Source organism: Myotis davidii, unplaced genomic scaffold (genome assembly GCF_000327345.1).
Source record: "Myotis davidii unplaced genomic scaffold, ASM32734v1 scaffold332, whole genome shotgun sequence".
NCBI lineage: Eukaryota > Metazoa > Chordata > Mammalia > Chiroptera > Vespertilionidae > Myotis > Myotis davidii.
The window spans coordinates 2116529-2130863 of record NW_006285779.1 but is presented as its reverse complement, the minus strand read 5'-3'; the positions used below and the strand labels follow the sequence as shown (position 1 = coordinate 2130863).

Sequence of the window (14335 nt, the reverse complement as noted above, 5' to 3'; positions counted from 1 at the left end):
AGGTTAAAATAAATTTTTATTTAAACTTTTTATTAAATGTTAGAAGAAACTTATACACAATTAACAAATTTTGTATAAAACAATTGCCAATTTTTACCCAATTGTAATTGTTTCTATGCAGAATTGCAAATTTTGTAGTGAAACAGGGTCTACAAAATATTTATTTTAGGAAGCTATCAAAATGCTAATCTTAGGCAAAATAATGTTTAAAACTGAAATCTATATACAAGTGAGTGAGGTCTCAAACACCCGTATTCTTTGTCCCAGTGACAAAGTAATGGAAAAATGAACATTAAACTGACTTGCTGAGGAAAAAATGAATAAGTATTCTGTAAACTTCTCAAAATCTTTATTACTTTCATAAGCAGTGCCATTACAAGGTATTGTTTATCATACTATGTACTCAAGTGAAATGAATGTTAATCAAATTAACTTTCTAGAAATAAAAATCTGTTGCAAAGAGGCACGCCTTGTTGCAAGATATGTTAAAGAAGTTTTTATTATACTGAAGGCTTATGGTATGGGCCATAAGCCATTCAGGAGATAGTCTCCTCACATGGAATAACGGTAATTTATCCTGTTTAGAAGTGAATAACAACTCTTTAGTAGTGTTGCTGGTAAAAAAAGAAAAGAAAAAAACAAACAAACAAGTTCAAAATATGATGGCAACACACAAAAGTGACCGATAGTTTTGGTCTTTGTTTTAGGGGTACAGTCTGTATAGTTTAATGAAGACTGGCTTTGAATCTTCATTTCAAAAGCATACTTCCTTCCTGCCCTATTGATACCATCCCAGAGAGCCGAATCCAAACCATCAACTTAAAAAGGATATAGCTCAATGAGGGAAGTAGTAACTGATTTACACAAAAGATTAGGAAGCAAAATCATTATTGAAGTATTTGAAATCACAAGAAATTTAAAAATTCAGTACTTTGAAAATTTCCCCCTGAGCTATGGATACTTTTTCTATATAGTTGCTAGTAAAACAGATACATTCTAGCATTCCAAGTTGTACTTATAAATATTATGATGCTTGGTGCTAAAAACAGATGTTATGTCTTAGCACAAAATGGCAGCAATAACGTTTCATAAAAATCTTTGGTGAGATGCAAGCCTGCAGAAGCCACCTTATTTTGTTTCTCTCCTCCCTCCTGATACTCTTAGAATCTTCAAGTAATTTTCAGAGGAGAAACCACAAGACCATAATGAAGGACCAGAAGACCATCCTGAAAAGAAATAAAAGTGTTTTGCAGTTATTTGAAATAGTTATGTAAATAATCAAATCAAAGATGGTTTGTTTTTCATAACCCAACACTAATGTGAAATTCTTTAAAGGGTATAAAGGGTCCAAGATACATAAACTTGCTTATTCACTCACCTCATCACCTACATTCCCTGTCAATATGCCTTTTAATAACTCTCAGGAGACAATTCTGAAACTACCAGGTATCCCTAGTTAGCCCGAGTTGTTTATGGCTAAACAGTCCTCCAAAAAGAACGAAAAGAAATACGCCCTTCCTTCTACACAGACTAAACAGACCATCCAGGCATTGGGCTTCCCTAAAAAAAGACTCAATTATTAGCAAGCATCATGGATCTGCTAAATATTCATTTCCACATAAATGCAGCTCACTAATAGTATAAGTGGGAAAACTTTGGAACTCTTATCCATTAAATATATCATGTAGTTTACTTCTTCCTTAAAAACTGTTCAGTACAATTTAACTTTTGATATCTAGAGTCTTCATTATGAACAGTAATTATACTGTGTTGTAACACAGCGATGTCCTAACTCAGGGGGTGTTGGAAAACTTAACCCTATACTAAATGACTCCAGATACTGTACTTCTGAGTCTTTTTATCTGCTTTTTTTGGTCTATCTCCTATCGTATTATCAGGTCCTAATTCTTTGTGTTCTTACCAAGGCTGCAATCCAGCAAGCAATCCAACTTTTTAAAGTACTATTTTCTAATCTATTATGAAACTAGCTTTAAAAAAAAAGACAGACTCATTGGGAAAGTGTGCCACAAGCAATTGGCCTACTTTGAGCAACAAAGAAGAGGAGTGACGGCATGCATGCCTTGCATTTCCAATCCTGCTCTAGCTCTTACTCTTTTTCTTCTTTGCTAAGCTTTTCCATGGCTCTACTTCCTTATTTCTCATTCACCGCTCAACTCATTGCAATGTGGTTTCTGTTCCTGGCGACTCTAATGAAAACTCACCAGAATTCTAGAAAAAGATTCACAAATTCAAATGCCCACAAGGGCTAGGAAAGTAACAAATGAACATGTAAGTTAGGTATCTAAGTCAATAAGGAATGTTGAGACCAGCAGTAAATCAGAGAACACATGCCTAGTTAAAGGAATTTAAACTCAAATAATTTAGAACACAAAATAAGCCAAATAAAGCATAATTCCATACCATGTTTGGCCCATGGAGCATCAGATCTGCTCTAGACCAATTAGCCTAATCAAAGTAAATGAATTTGTATTATAACACAAATAGAAAGATTCTATTAACATTTTTATATGAATACAAATTACATTTTAGATAAAAAAAATTTTGCATAATTACATTTCAGAAAGAAACATTTGCAGAACAATATATTGATATGTAGAGATACAAAACTGAAAATACAGCTTACAAGCTATTTCAAAACCACAAAACTTCAATACATTATAAAATCACATTTTATCAGATAATTACTTATAATTCAAATTTATATCTATATGTCCATTATACTTAAATTCCATATAAATGTATATTAATATATAAATATTATTTACTAGAGGCCCAGTGCATGAAATTCATGCATGGGTAGGGTCCCCAGGCCTGGCCAGCGATCACTTGGAGATTTCACATTATACAAAAATGTCCTTGCAGATATATTTGCCCAGTGGTCTTCAGAGTTCTATTGTAGTATGAAGACAGAGAAAAAAGAGCAAAGGCCTCTAGAATCAAACTGTCTGCATTTTGAGCCGTGGCTCACTCACTAACTTACTGTGAGCAAGTTACTACATATCCTTTCTGTAACTTGGCTTCCTCCTATTTAATGAAAATAATTTATATTATATATTAATTATACTTTATTTATTTTTTAAAAATATATTTTTATTGATTTTTTTTACAGAGAGGAAGGGAAAGGGATAGGGAGTTAGAAACATCGATGAGAGAGAAACATTGATCACCTGCCTCCTGCACACTCCCCACTGGGGATGTGCCCGCAACCAAGGTACATGCCCTTGACTGGAATCGAACCTGGGACCCTTCAGTCCGCAGGCCGACGCTCTATGCACTGATCCAAACCGGTCAGGGCATATATTAACTATATTTTATTAAAAAATAAAATAGGATGAAAAGAATACTTATGCCATAGAATTATGAGGAATAAAAGAGCTAATCCATATAAACCATTTAAAAAATTGCCCAACAGTTAGCATTCAATAAATTTTAGTTTATTACTTATAGTGCAGGTAATTTTAAGAAAGTTGTAGAATATTTATTAGAATTTTATTGATAACATGGAACTTTTTTTTTCATCAAATAACTTGCCTGTTAGACACTAAATATGATAAAGTCTAAGACCTACCTGCATTGCTGCATCACCTATAGCACGTCGAATTTCCCTTAGAGTTTGATATCGTTCCAACAAGTGATCGCCACAAATGATATCTACCTACAGGCAAACAAAATATTAGATGCTTTACTGCTTAAAAAAAAAAACCATATGAAAAAATTAGGAAAAATCAACATAATTATTTCCATACTACACTTAGCTGTTTTATTTTAGATGGATCAAACACTCTCAAGAAAGATGTTAGAAACTTTTTATAAGAGTAAATAATGAAAAGAGCAGCAGAGGACATAGCCGGTAACAGCACAGGACAGCCAGTAATCAAAATGATTTCCTCGAATCTCTGAGAACAAGTTAAATCACATTTGATGTATTTAGCAAAATGCGCAGAAAAGTATATTTTTAAATAGTTCCAAGATAAAACTATTAAAAGTGTATTAATGTTTAAAAGGGCAATCTTTATATATTTGAATAATTCTCTTAGAAGGTATATCTCATTTCCCAACAGTGGAAAGTCTAACGGTAAAGCATACATGAAGGGACCTTTTTTATGGATGGAGTAATCTTAATGAGGTCTTTTTAGCCCTTTAGTAATGTGACAGCTCTAAGACAAATCTACTTTTATACAGAATATTCTAGAAAGACTATTGTTATACAGTTATATAGTATAATGTAATAAAATTCCAGTATACTTACTTGCTAAGATAGAAAAGCAAATTTTTAACCTCTCTCTTTCATTGAGTGCTCCTTTCCCACTGCCTTAAATGGGATCAGTTCCTCAACAGTCTTATTACTAATTTTATATATATCTTAATATGCTCCATCTCCTAACATCCTTATTTGGTTTGTGGCATGAAATTTCTCCTGTCCTTTAAGCCAGAATATCACCTCTGATTCTGAAATTTCCTTTTCCTTTCTTCTCACATTCACTCAGTTACCATGTCCTGTTGCCTCTTAGTTCATAATACTTTTTTTTTTGGCAAAATTTTTTGGTTTTATTAACACAAATACAATGTGTGCACAATCTGTCTTTCAGCACTGTCTTCTCTTTTTATTTTGATCTGCCACAAATAATTTTAAAGGTAGTTCATCATTTAACAGTCCTCTAGTAACCATTGATTCCTGCTAGTAAATAACCATATATGAAGGTCAGATGTCTGCAAACAAAGCAAACATTTCCTACCTGGAACGAACTGGTTTAAAGATCAGCATAGCAGGCTCAAGTGACTGGCTACACCAAGAATTTTACGTTAATGGTTAACTAGCTCCATGTTTTGCTTAAAATAGAAGTAACTCTTTTTACTTCTTTTGTATTTAGAAGGTTTAATAATTTTAGACATAAGTTAACAAGTCTGCATATTTGACAATTCTGTTCCATTATTTTAACATTTTGGTGAAACAGTAATTTATGAATGTTACCAGTTGTATAGTACCTGAATAAAAAAGAAATATTTACCTACAGAGCCAAGAGCTGACAAAGAAAATTAAAGGTTGAACAAATTTTTTATCATTTTATTTCAAAATGCTAAAAGCCTTGAATTCTATGATATGAAGAAAAAAAAATCACACTTTTACACAATATAACCAATTTAGAGCTCTGGCAACTAAATTTCTTAAAACACCAAATGTGAAACTTATAAATGGTAATTATGCTCTGATCAATATCTAGCCAGAGGATATAATCTATATCCTAGAAAAAGCGCTTTTGCATGCTATGTTAATTCTATAAAATCAGGTTCAAGTCTTATGATTTATGCTTTTAGAAACAATAGACTGTTATGGGATTGTTCACAATACTTTGTCCAGAAGTCTCTAAATAGCTAACTATTTTTAACCAAAAGACTAAGAATAACCTCAAATATGTTATGGCTACAACGTGAAAAACTTCAGATGCATGAGATAAGCCAGCATTATGTCAAGCTCAGTAAGAGAAGTCACATTTCATTGGATTTAATATATTTAATATATACTTAGTAGAATTGATATTGGTAGTAAAAACACCAGCAAAATTTCAGCCAGCTTTAAAATATCTATTAATTTACTAAAGAGCAAATAGACATTTTAAATAAAAATTATTCTATGAAATTTTACACATGATGAACAAAAATCCCTTTTAAATTTGACTAATGCAACAGCAAAATTATACAAATGTGCATTTTCACTGGCCCACATTAGATCTATGAGTATAATTACACTTTATGTTAAAAAATACATTAGGATTGAGGTTTTCATTTTACAACAACAAGAAAGTATTATATAGTTAGAATGGGAAATACTCTCAATCCTTAAAAAAAATGAATAGGGTCTATAATAGATAGGTATTTCACTTTTCTAGGTGTCTTATATATGGTATCAATGGCAGGGAGAAATAGACAGTAAGTCAAATGTGATTGAAGCTGGCATGGGAATACTGAGTACCAGTATCAGTTGGAATATACAATATCTACAATATCATAAGACAAAAGCCACTGCATGAAATCCTAGAGACAATTCTTTCTAAGGTAATCTCACATCTTTACCTGTCCTTTTACACAGATGTACCCTACCTGACAAGCTGGATCAAGATCCATTTTTCTTCTGAGAAACTTTTCTACATGCCCAATAGTTGCCTCTCCTGAAACTCGGACAAACTTCTTTTCCAATGGCTACAAAAAATAAACGCATGAGTAAACAAATATTTTCAGATACATAAATGTAAAAACCCTAAAGCAGATTTTATAGCAAAGATGATTCAACAGATTTATGAAAATTACTACAAAATTTGAGTTCATTTATCTGTCAAAGAAAAAAACAACTTTCTGTTTAATTTTCCCTCTCTGAAAGGTATACTAACACTTTTTTAATAGAAAGGTTTACTGGTTTATTTTACTACCTCATCAACAATAAAACGTAAAGGGAAATTTATTGACAGAGTGACATTAAATGTCTAAAACCTGGTGTCTTCAACAAAAAGGTTCTAAGGAAAAAAAAGATGAAGGCGAAACTGCTAGACTAAAAAAAGATGCAAGGGTTATAAATAAGAGATATATCAACCAATCACTAGTATAATGTATGAATCTTATTTGGAGCCTGATTTAAACTAATCTATAAAACAATTTTAATGAGACAATGTAGGAAATTTAAATAGAATGTGGATATTTGATTAAGGTATTACTATTAATTTTTAAAATATTAGTATCATTATTATGTTTATAAAAAGTTCTTGTCTTTTAGAAACAAACTGAATTATACACTGAGATATAGTCTGGGATTTGCTTCAAAATATATGAGAATAAGAGAAGTGGTGAAGGCATAGATAAAATGAGATTGGCAATAAGTTTATAACGATTTGAGTGATGTCTAATATGGGTATTTATTATACTACTAGAGGCCTGATGCATGAAAATTCATGCAAGGGGCTTGACCCCCACCACTGCGGTGGCTGCCTTGGCCCTGCAGCCCCAGCTTCATCCGGAAGGTCGTCCGGTTTAATTAGCATATTATGCTTTTATTATTATAGATTCTGTCTACTTTTGTATGTTTGAAATTTTGTGTAATAAAGAGCTTTCTTTTGTAAGTGGAAAAATAAAAAGATTAACATCTAGACATACATGGCTGGAATCTGGTCTGAGGTAACAGGTGGAAAGACCACAGAGTTTTAACATAGAAACTAATACTTATCCAGTCACTCTCTTTGAGGACATTTTAAGGATTCTATCTAATGCAAATGAAAAGTCGAGGTAATCCGAACTAAAAAACTTGAGCAGTGTTTTTCTGGCACTAGCAGAGAGGGTGTCCAGAATGGCTACCAAGAGAATCTAGGCAGGTGACGCATATGTTTTTTTTTTCCCTATGACAGTGCTCAGCTTTCTTTTCTTTTAATTATGTATCTTCTTTTAAAATATATATTTTTATTGATTTCAGAGAGGAAGGGAGAGGGAGAGAGAGATAGAAACCATGATGAGAGAATCATTGTTTGGCTGTCTCCTGCATGCCCCCTACTGGGGGATCGAGCCCACAACCGGGCATGTGCCCAGACAGGGAATTGAACTGCCAACCTCTCATTGCACAGGCGGATGTCCCATTCAACTGAGCCACACCAGCCAGGGCTGTAGTCCGACGCTCTATCCACTGAGCCAAACCGGTTTCGGCAGAGCTATCTCTTCTTACCTTAGTGTAGCAGATAGTATAGATGTTAAGTGCAGATATTCCAAAGACAGGCTGACTACCTGGGTTTAAACCCTGGTTCTGTAATTTTCTAACTATAAATCTTTGGGTAAGTTGTTGAACCTTTCTGCGCCTCCATGTTCCCATTTGTAAATAGGGATAATGGCTCTATCTCATAGAATTATCATGAGGAAAGTAATATGATGTATGTAACAATTCCTGGCAGTGTTTTTCTGGCACCAGCAGAGAGGGTGCCCAGAATAGGAAGCATTTAAGAGTTATTGCTAATGAAGGATCATATATTGCACTTTATTGTCATATTTCTGTCATCGCCTTTAATCTAGAATAGTTCTGACACTGTATTTTTATGTTTCATGATACTGCATATTTGTAACTTTTTTTTGGTATGATACATGGTCATTAAAAAAAGATATTTTTTAAGAATACTGAAATATTTACAAATGAAGTAGCAAAATGATAGGGATTTGTTACAGAATACCAGAAGGAAGGTAAGTAGATAGAGGTATATGACATTAAATTGGTCATAGTTTATTGGTAAAGCTAGGTGATGGATACATGAAAGTTTTATTTTGCCTACTTTTCAGTATGTTAAGATATTTGCATAATTAAAAGCTTAAAAACTTTCCTAAACTAAATTACTGCTTTTAAAATATATATTTTATTGATTTTTTTCAGAGAGGAAGGGAGAGGAATAGAGAGTTAGAAACGTCCATGAGAGAGAAGCATCGATCAGCTGCCTCCTAACACCCTCTACCGGGGATGTGCCTGCAACCAAGGTACATGCCCTTGACCGGAATCGAACCTGGGACCCTTTAGTCCGCAGGCTGACGCTCTATCCACTGAGCCAAACCGGTTAGGGCTAAATTACTGCTTTTAAGTTGAACAAATAGGTTTATAATTTTCATGCTATAGATTCATTTTAGTCAGATATATTTATTTGAATTCAAAGATAAGATATAAACACATCTTTTTAGGTAGTAGAGAATACTGAGTTATCAAAATCTATAACTAGAACTCCACTATAAATATAGGATTAAAAGAAAAACAATAAGCTTGCCAAGTTACAAGTTGGGGCAGGTTAACTTGAGCTAAAAATGTTACATGCAAATGAAATTTTAAGCTCATACTTAACTCTAAATGCCAACTATGTAAAAAATGCTTTGAAACATTTTTTATCACCAAATTAAGATAACATTTATCTTTAGACTTTTGAGTTACTCACTTATTCTTCCTTAGACTAGTCTGAATTAATAACAATTTCCTACTTAATAAGTATTTTCTCATAAACCAATTGTGAGAGCATTACTGAATGTACTTCATATTTCAAAAACTTTTATTTATAAAACACTCTTTATTGCAATTGAAGACAATCACCATACGATTGCATATCTGATTCTTAAACTTGTTACAGGGTCCTCTTGTAAAATAAACAAAAAAAAAAGGAAAATACCTTAAAATGTCCTGTGCCTTCATTAGCACTGAAAAATGAAAGCAAAATTAATCAGTAAAATACTTTAAACTATATGTTTAACCACCTAACACAGAAAAATAACATATATATAAACATTTAAAGAACATCACTTTAATTTTAAAACATGGATACCTAACCCTGTAGGATATAAACAAATGTAGTTGTCATTTCTGCCACCTAGTGGTAAAGAAAGGCAGTGGTACTTTATACTACTTTGTTTTTGTTTTGTTTTTTAAATATTTTTATTGATTTCAGAGAGAAAGGGAGAGGGAGATAGAAACATCAATGAGAGAGAATCACTGATCAGCTGCCTCCTTCACGCCCCCCACTGGGGATCAAGCCCACAACCTGGGCATGTGCATTGACCAGGAATTGAACTGTGACTGCCTAGTTCATAGGTTGACACTTAACCTGAGCCACACTGGCGGGGCTATACTACTTCGTCTATTTCCAGGAGGTAAAATGAAATTCTTTTTTTCTTTTCTTTATTTTTATTTATTTATTTTTGTGGCTCCCCTTTATTGAAAAACCCATTCCATTATCTCTGTGCTTCTTTTCTGGCAAAGCTGTGGGAACATGCAATAGTATCTTATAGGAGTTTCCAATTTCAGAACTACTAAAGTTGTTAGATTTGGACATATCAAAACTCTTATTATATGTCCTTGCACTGGATCTGGCTAGTAATGCAGCTTTGCATGGTGCATCAACAGCTTTGGGGAAGTCATGGTTATTTATTAGAAATCTGCCGGGGTCCAACCCCAGCAGGTCCAGGGGTCCCCAAAGGTGTGGATGGAGTCGGCGAAGAAGGAATTACACAGAGACAGCGTTCAGTTGATCAGCAGCCTAGCCAGGATCTCTAGCCAGGTTCTGTGTCCATGTTCTCTTGCTAGGTTTTCCAGCCAGGTTCTGTCCAGGTTCTCCAGCCAGGTTCTGTCCAGGTATTTCTGTAGCCAGGATCTATCCAGGATCTTTTGCCATGTTCTCTCGCTAGGTTCTGTCTTTAGCTTCTGTATCCTGTTGATGGGGAAACAACCTTTCTCGGAGAGGTGACCTTGGTTAAAACACATAGCGCCAAGAAGGTGAGCAAACATATTAAGAACAGTATGCCATATGCGCCAGGTCCCTTGAAATATATGCTGTGCAGATGTTTCTTCCCTGCAGCGACTGTGTCAAGCAGCAAGGATGGACCGGCTCCCAGCAGAAATCTTAACTTCTTAGGATATCTACATATATAAAAGGCTAATATGCTAAGTGTCCAATTGTCCGACTGGTCGCTATGATCTGCGCTGACCACCAAGGGGCAGACGCTCAACTCAGGAGCTGCCGAGCTGCAGTTGACTTGGCAGCGGTGGTTCTCAGGTGGCACACCCTGAAACCGGAGAGAAGGGAAACCGATTCCTCGTGGGGCTGCATGATTCCACCTTCAGCTGTGGGTTATGCTGTTGCTGGGGAACTGTTGATCCCAAGTCTGGTTTTCTGCACTCTTGTGTTTGCTTTCCACACCCTGTACAACAGCAACTTTGCAGAGTGCCCTCTCGCATGTGGCTCGCAAGCCGCAGTTTGCTGACCACTGTCCTAGTGCGTTGAGTTGACGCTCAACCACTGAGCCACACCGTCCAGGCCATTTCAAGTTTTTAAATGGGCAAAAACAATTCTATATATTGCTTGGGAATAGATACACTGGAAAATACATAAAAAATGCAGGGGAATGACAAGCATTACTTTTAGGAGTGTGGTTATTAAACTCTAAGGGAAAGGAGAGTGAACAGGAACAGGTAGCCAAGAGGTTTCTACCACCTTAGCATGGTTTATTTCTTTTATTTTTATTTTTTAAATATATTTTATTGATTGTTTTACAGAGAGGAAGGATGAGGGATAGAGAGTTAGAAACATCGATGAGAGAGAAACATTGATCAGCTGCCTCCTGCACAACCCCTACTGGGGATGTGCCCGCAACCAAGGTACATGCCCCAGACTGGAATTGAACCTGAGACCATTCAGTCTGCAGGCCGACGCTCTATCCACTGAGCCAAACTCGTTAGGGCATGGTTTATTTCTTAAGCCCAATGGTGGAGATACAAGTGGGTATTAGATCTTTTTCTAAGTCTTAAATATTTCATAAATAATTTTTAAAAGGAAATCAGAAAAATTTGATTTTACTTAAATTCAGGATGATTTCGTAACAGTTGGGACTTTAAACATTTTTTATTTTAAGGTTAAGAGGTAGAAAGGTTTAGGGTACTCACCCAATGAATTCTAGTAATAAAGACATATCAAGTTCAGGTGGAATCCGAAACACCGATTCTAAGGCTTTTTTAGATCTCCCTTTGCTTGATGGGACTGGCTGTGGAACAGCTATTTGGTAGCCAAACAAAAAAGCTGAGTTAGAATAAAAATTTCATAAATTGAGATCTCTGAAAAGTAATTGCACAGGTATTATAACTATGTTGACTACAAGATCATAAAGAACTCAATCTATAGCCAGTGAAATTAGAGGCAAGCCTGGGGACCAATCCACAATGGAAGGCAGACATGACATGTGCGGCTGGTTTATCAGGACCAGAGAGAGAGAACTCATCGTAACGGCAACAGTTGTAAATAACCCTAAACAAGCACTATGTGCCAGGGGGCTCAGGACTCATTCATGCTCAGCACTTTATATACATCATTTCATTTAATCCTTGTTATAATTCCATGGCATGGATACTATTGCTACTTCTTTTTTTTTAACTGTAAAGAAACAGAGATTACCGTTTAGTGAGATTAGGCAATTTGCCTAAAGTCATCCACATAGTAAGTGGAAGAACCCGGACTTAAACTCAAATCCACCTCACTTCCATACTGTGACATTACCATCATCATTAAAACTAATGTTTGAGCAGTTACTATGTTCCAGGCACTGTTTTAAGTGCTTTGTATTGAGGAAACTGAGACGCTGAAGTAATTTGCCAAAGTCATACAGCTAACATGGTAGAGTTGGGATTAAACTCAGACAATGCAGCTCCAGAGCTTGTACTTTTTAATTCTTATAAATAATTAAATAGGTTTATACCATATCATTACCTTTAAAATGTATCTCTCTTTGATCATAAAATAACCTGCTATCATTAAGGTGTTCTTTAATGTATAAATACATGATAGTATACACCCAAACTTACCAGGTTTAGGTACTTCTAGACCTCTTTCTTTATAGAAATCATGCATTTGCTTTTTTTCTCCTAAAAAATGATAAAACACAGACTAAATTACACTTTAAATGTAACTAGCAGAGTCAGTAGAGATTCCGGGATTCATAACTATGTAATAAAATAAACTTACTTTCCTCTAGATCGATCACTAATTTGTACACTATGTCTTGTAACTGCCGGTCCAACCTAATAAAAGGAAAGGATGGAGAATACCTCAGAATTCAGAAAAACGCATTTTGGTACAGAGTGAATGATGCTTTGTAAGTACTGTTTTCTCTTGGGAGTGGGTATCTCCTTTCTTAGAGGTGAGTTACTTTTAAGTCGCACTCATGGCTCTCAACTAAGAGAAACTCAAGTAATTATATGTAATCATAATTATAAGTAATCAAAGATTCTTCAACAGTTTGCTAAATTGTTCCATGTGTGCTGTTTTTATTCCCTTGATAAGAATGTAAGCTTAAAGGCAGATACTGTATTTTGAACTTCTGTGTATCATCTGCAAAGCACTCGTCTATGGAAGTAGTGAAAACGGAATAGTATTTGCTGAACAAACTAAGGCAATCCACGGTTGGTATTTTTCTTTCCTTAGGAAACTGATCATGAACTGAAACTCTGATTAATAAGCCACAATGACCTATGACAGACAGGCTATTCTAAAGAGGCCAGTTTTTTTCAGGTATCACTTTTAGAAAGTAGAATTCTAAATATACTGAAAATGACAAGCCTAAACTGGCCTCATTAACTTGAGTGATGCAATTAAAATCTTCAGGAAAAAAAATTCCCATGCTTCCTTTTTTTAAAAAAATTAAGTCCCCAGCAGATATCACAGTGCCTGGTACACAGTAAGTACTCTATATATGTGTTTCTTTAAAGAATAGATAGTTTCCTTTCTTCTAATTTTACAATGGGTCAAGAATATATTCCCCAAAACACAACTTCAAGCTATTCGAAAAAGTATACTTAAAAATATAAATTGCACTTATAGATTCCTCTTACCTTATGTTATAAAGCGGTTGTGTCTGATGTACTACTATGTTGCATTTTGGACATCTGTTGCTATAGTAAAAATGTCTTACAATGCAGCTTTTACAAACTGTTGGAAAAAAATGTTTACATTAGGATGCTTTCAAGACATTTCAAAATTTGAATATATTATTCAGAAACGTGTACAATATGCTTACATGTATGAAGACATTCTGTAATGGTAGTTGCATCTATTAAGTAACCTTTGCAGATGGAACACAAGATGTATGGGGTCAGCTCAGAGAGATTAATCAGGCGCTGCAAATGCAATGGAAATAGTTTTAAAATACAAGTCCTTGCCTTCTCAAGTTTTATTTTGTTTATTGGTTTCAGAGGGAGAGAAACAGATTTGTTGTTCCACTGATTTATACATTCACTGACTGCTTCTTGTATGTGCCCTGACCGAACTCTAACCCGAAACCTTGGCATTAGCGCGAGGACACCCTGGCCAATTGAGTTACCTGTCGAGGGCCCACCTTCTTAAATTTTAAAACCATCATCCCACAATTTCCTTATAACCAATATGTAACTTACTTTGCAACATAAAAACATGTTACAGTGCCTCCAACCCTTCAAAGGGCTGCAAGTTACAATAACACGATATAAACCAATGTTTCAAATACACCCCGTTCCTTTGGATATACCGTGTTTTGCCGGATGAGGGGCATTTTACTTTATGAGTTACTTTACACATGGGCAAACTTTCCAGATACGGAGGCTTGAGTTTAACACAGTAATTCTGATTGGCTAGGTGCACTATTACCCAACGTGAAGAAGTATGCGCTATCACATTAAAAAAAAAAAAATCTCCTTAATAAAAGACTGGCTAGGTGGCGAAGGGTTTGCCCGGACTGGGAGCTCCTGGGTGGCAGGAGCGCGGTATCCCGGGCGCCCACCCGCCTGGCACGCAGT

The 14335-nt window shown here is 35.1% G+C and overlaps 1 protein-coding gene across 1 annotated transcript in view; it reads right to left on the bottom strand.

The window, feature by feature from the left end:
* PCGF6 (polycomb group ring finger 6) overlaps positions 1-14335 on the bottom strand; it is a 23047-nt gene continuing 8712 nt past the window's right edge. The window contains exons 3-11 of the mRNA XM_006756461.2: positions 13582-13681; positions 13397-13493; positions 12531-12586; positions 12371-12430; positions 11459-11567; positions 9192-9219; positions 6121-6219; positions 3590-3676; positions 1-1226 (exon numbers count right to left, since the gene is read on the bottom strand). Coding sequence (XP_006756524.1) covers positions 1170-1226; positions 3590-3676; positions 6121-6219; positions 9192-9219; positions 11459-11567; positions 12371-12430; positions 12531-12586; positions 13397-13493; positions 13582-13681 — 693 coding nt within the window. The 3' untranslated portion in view covers positions 1-1169. The remainder of the gene's footprint in view (positions 1227-3589; positions 3677-6120; positions 6220-9191; positions 9220-11458; positions 11568-12370; positions 12431-12530; positions 12587-13396; positions 13494-13581; positions 13682-14335) is intronic.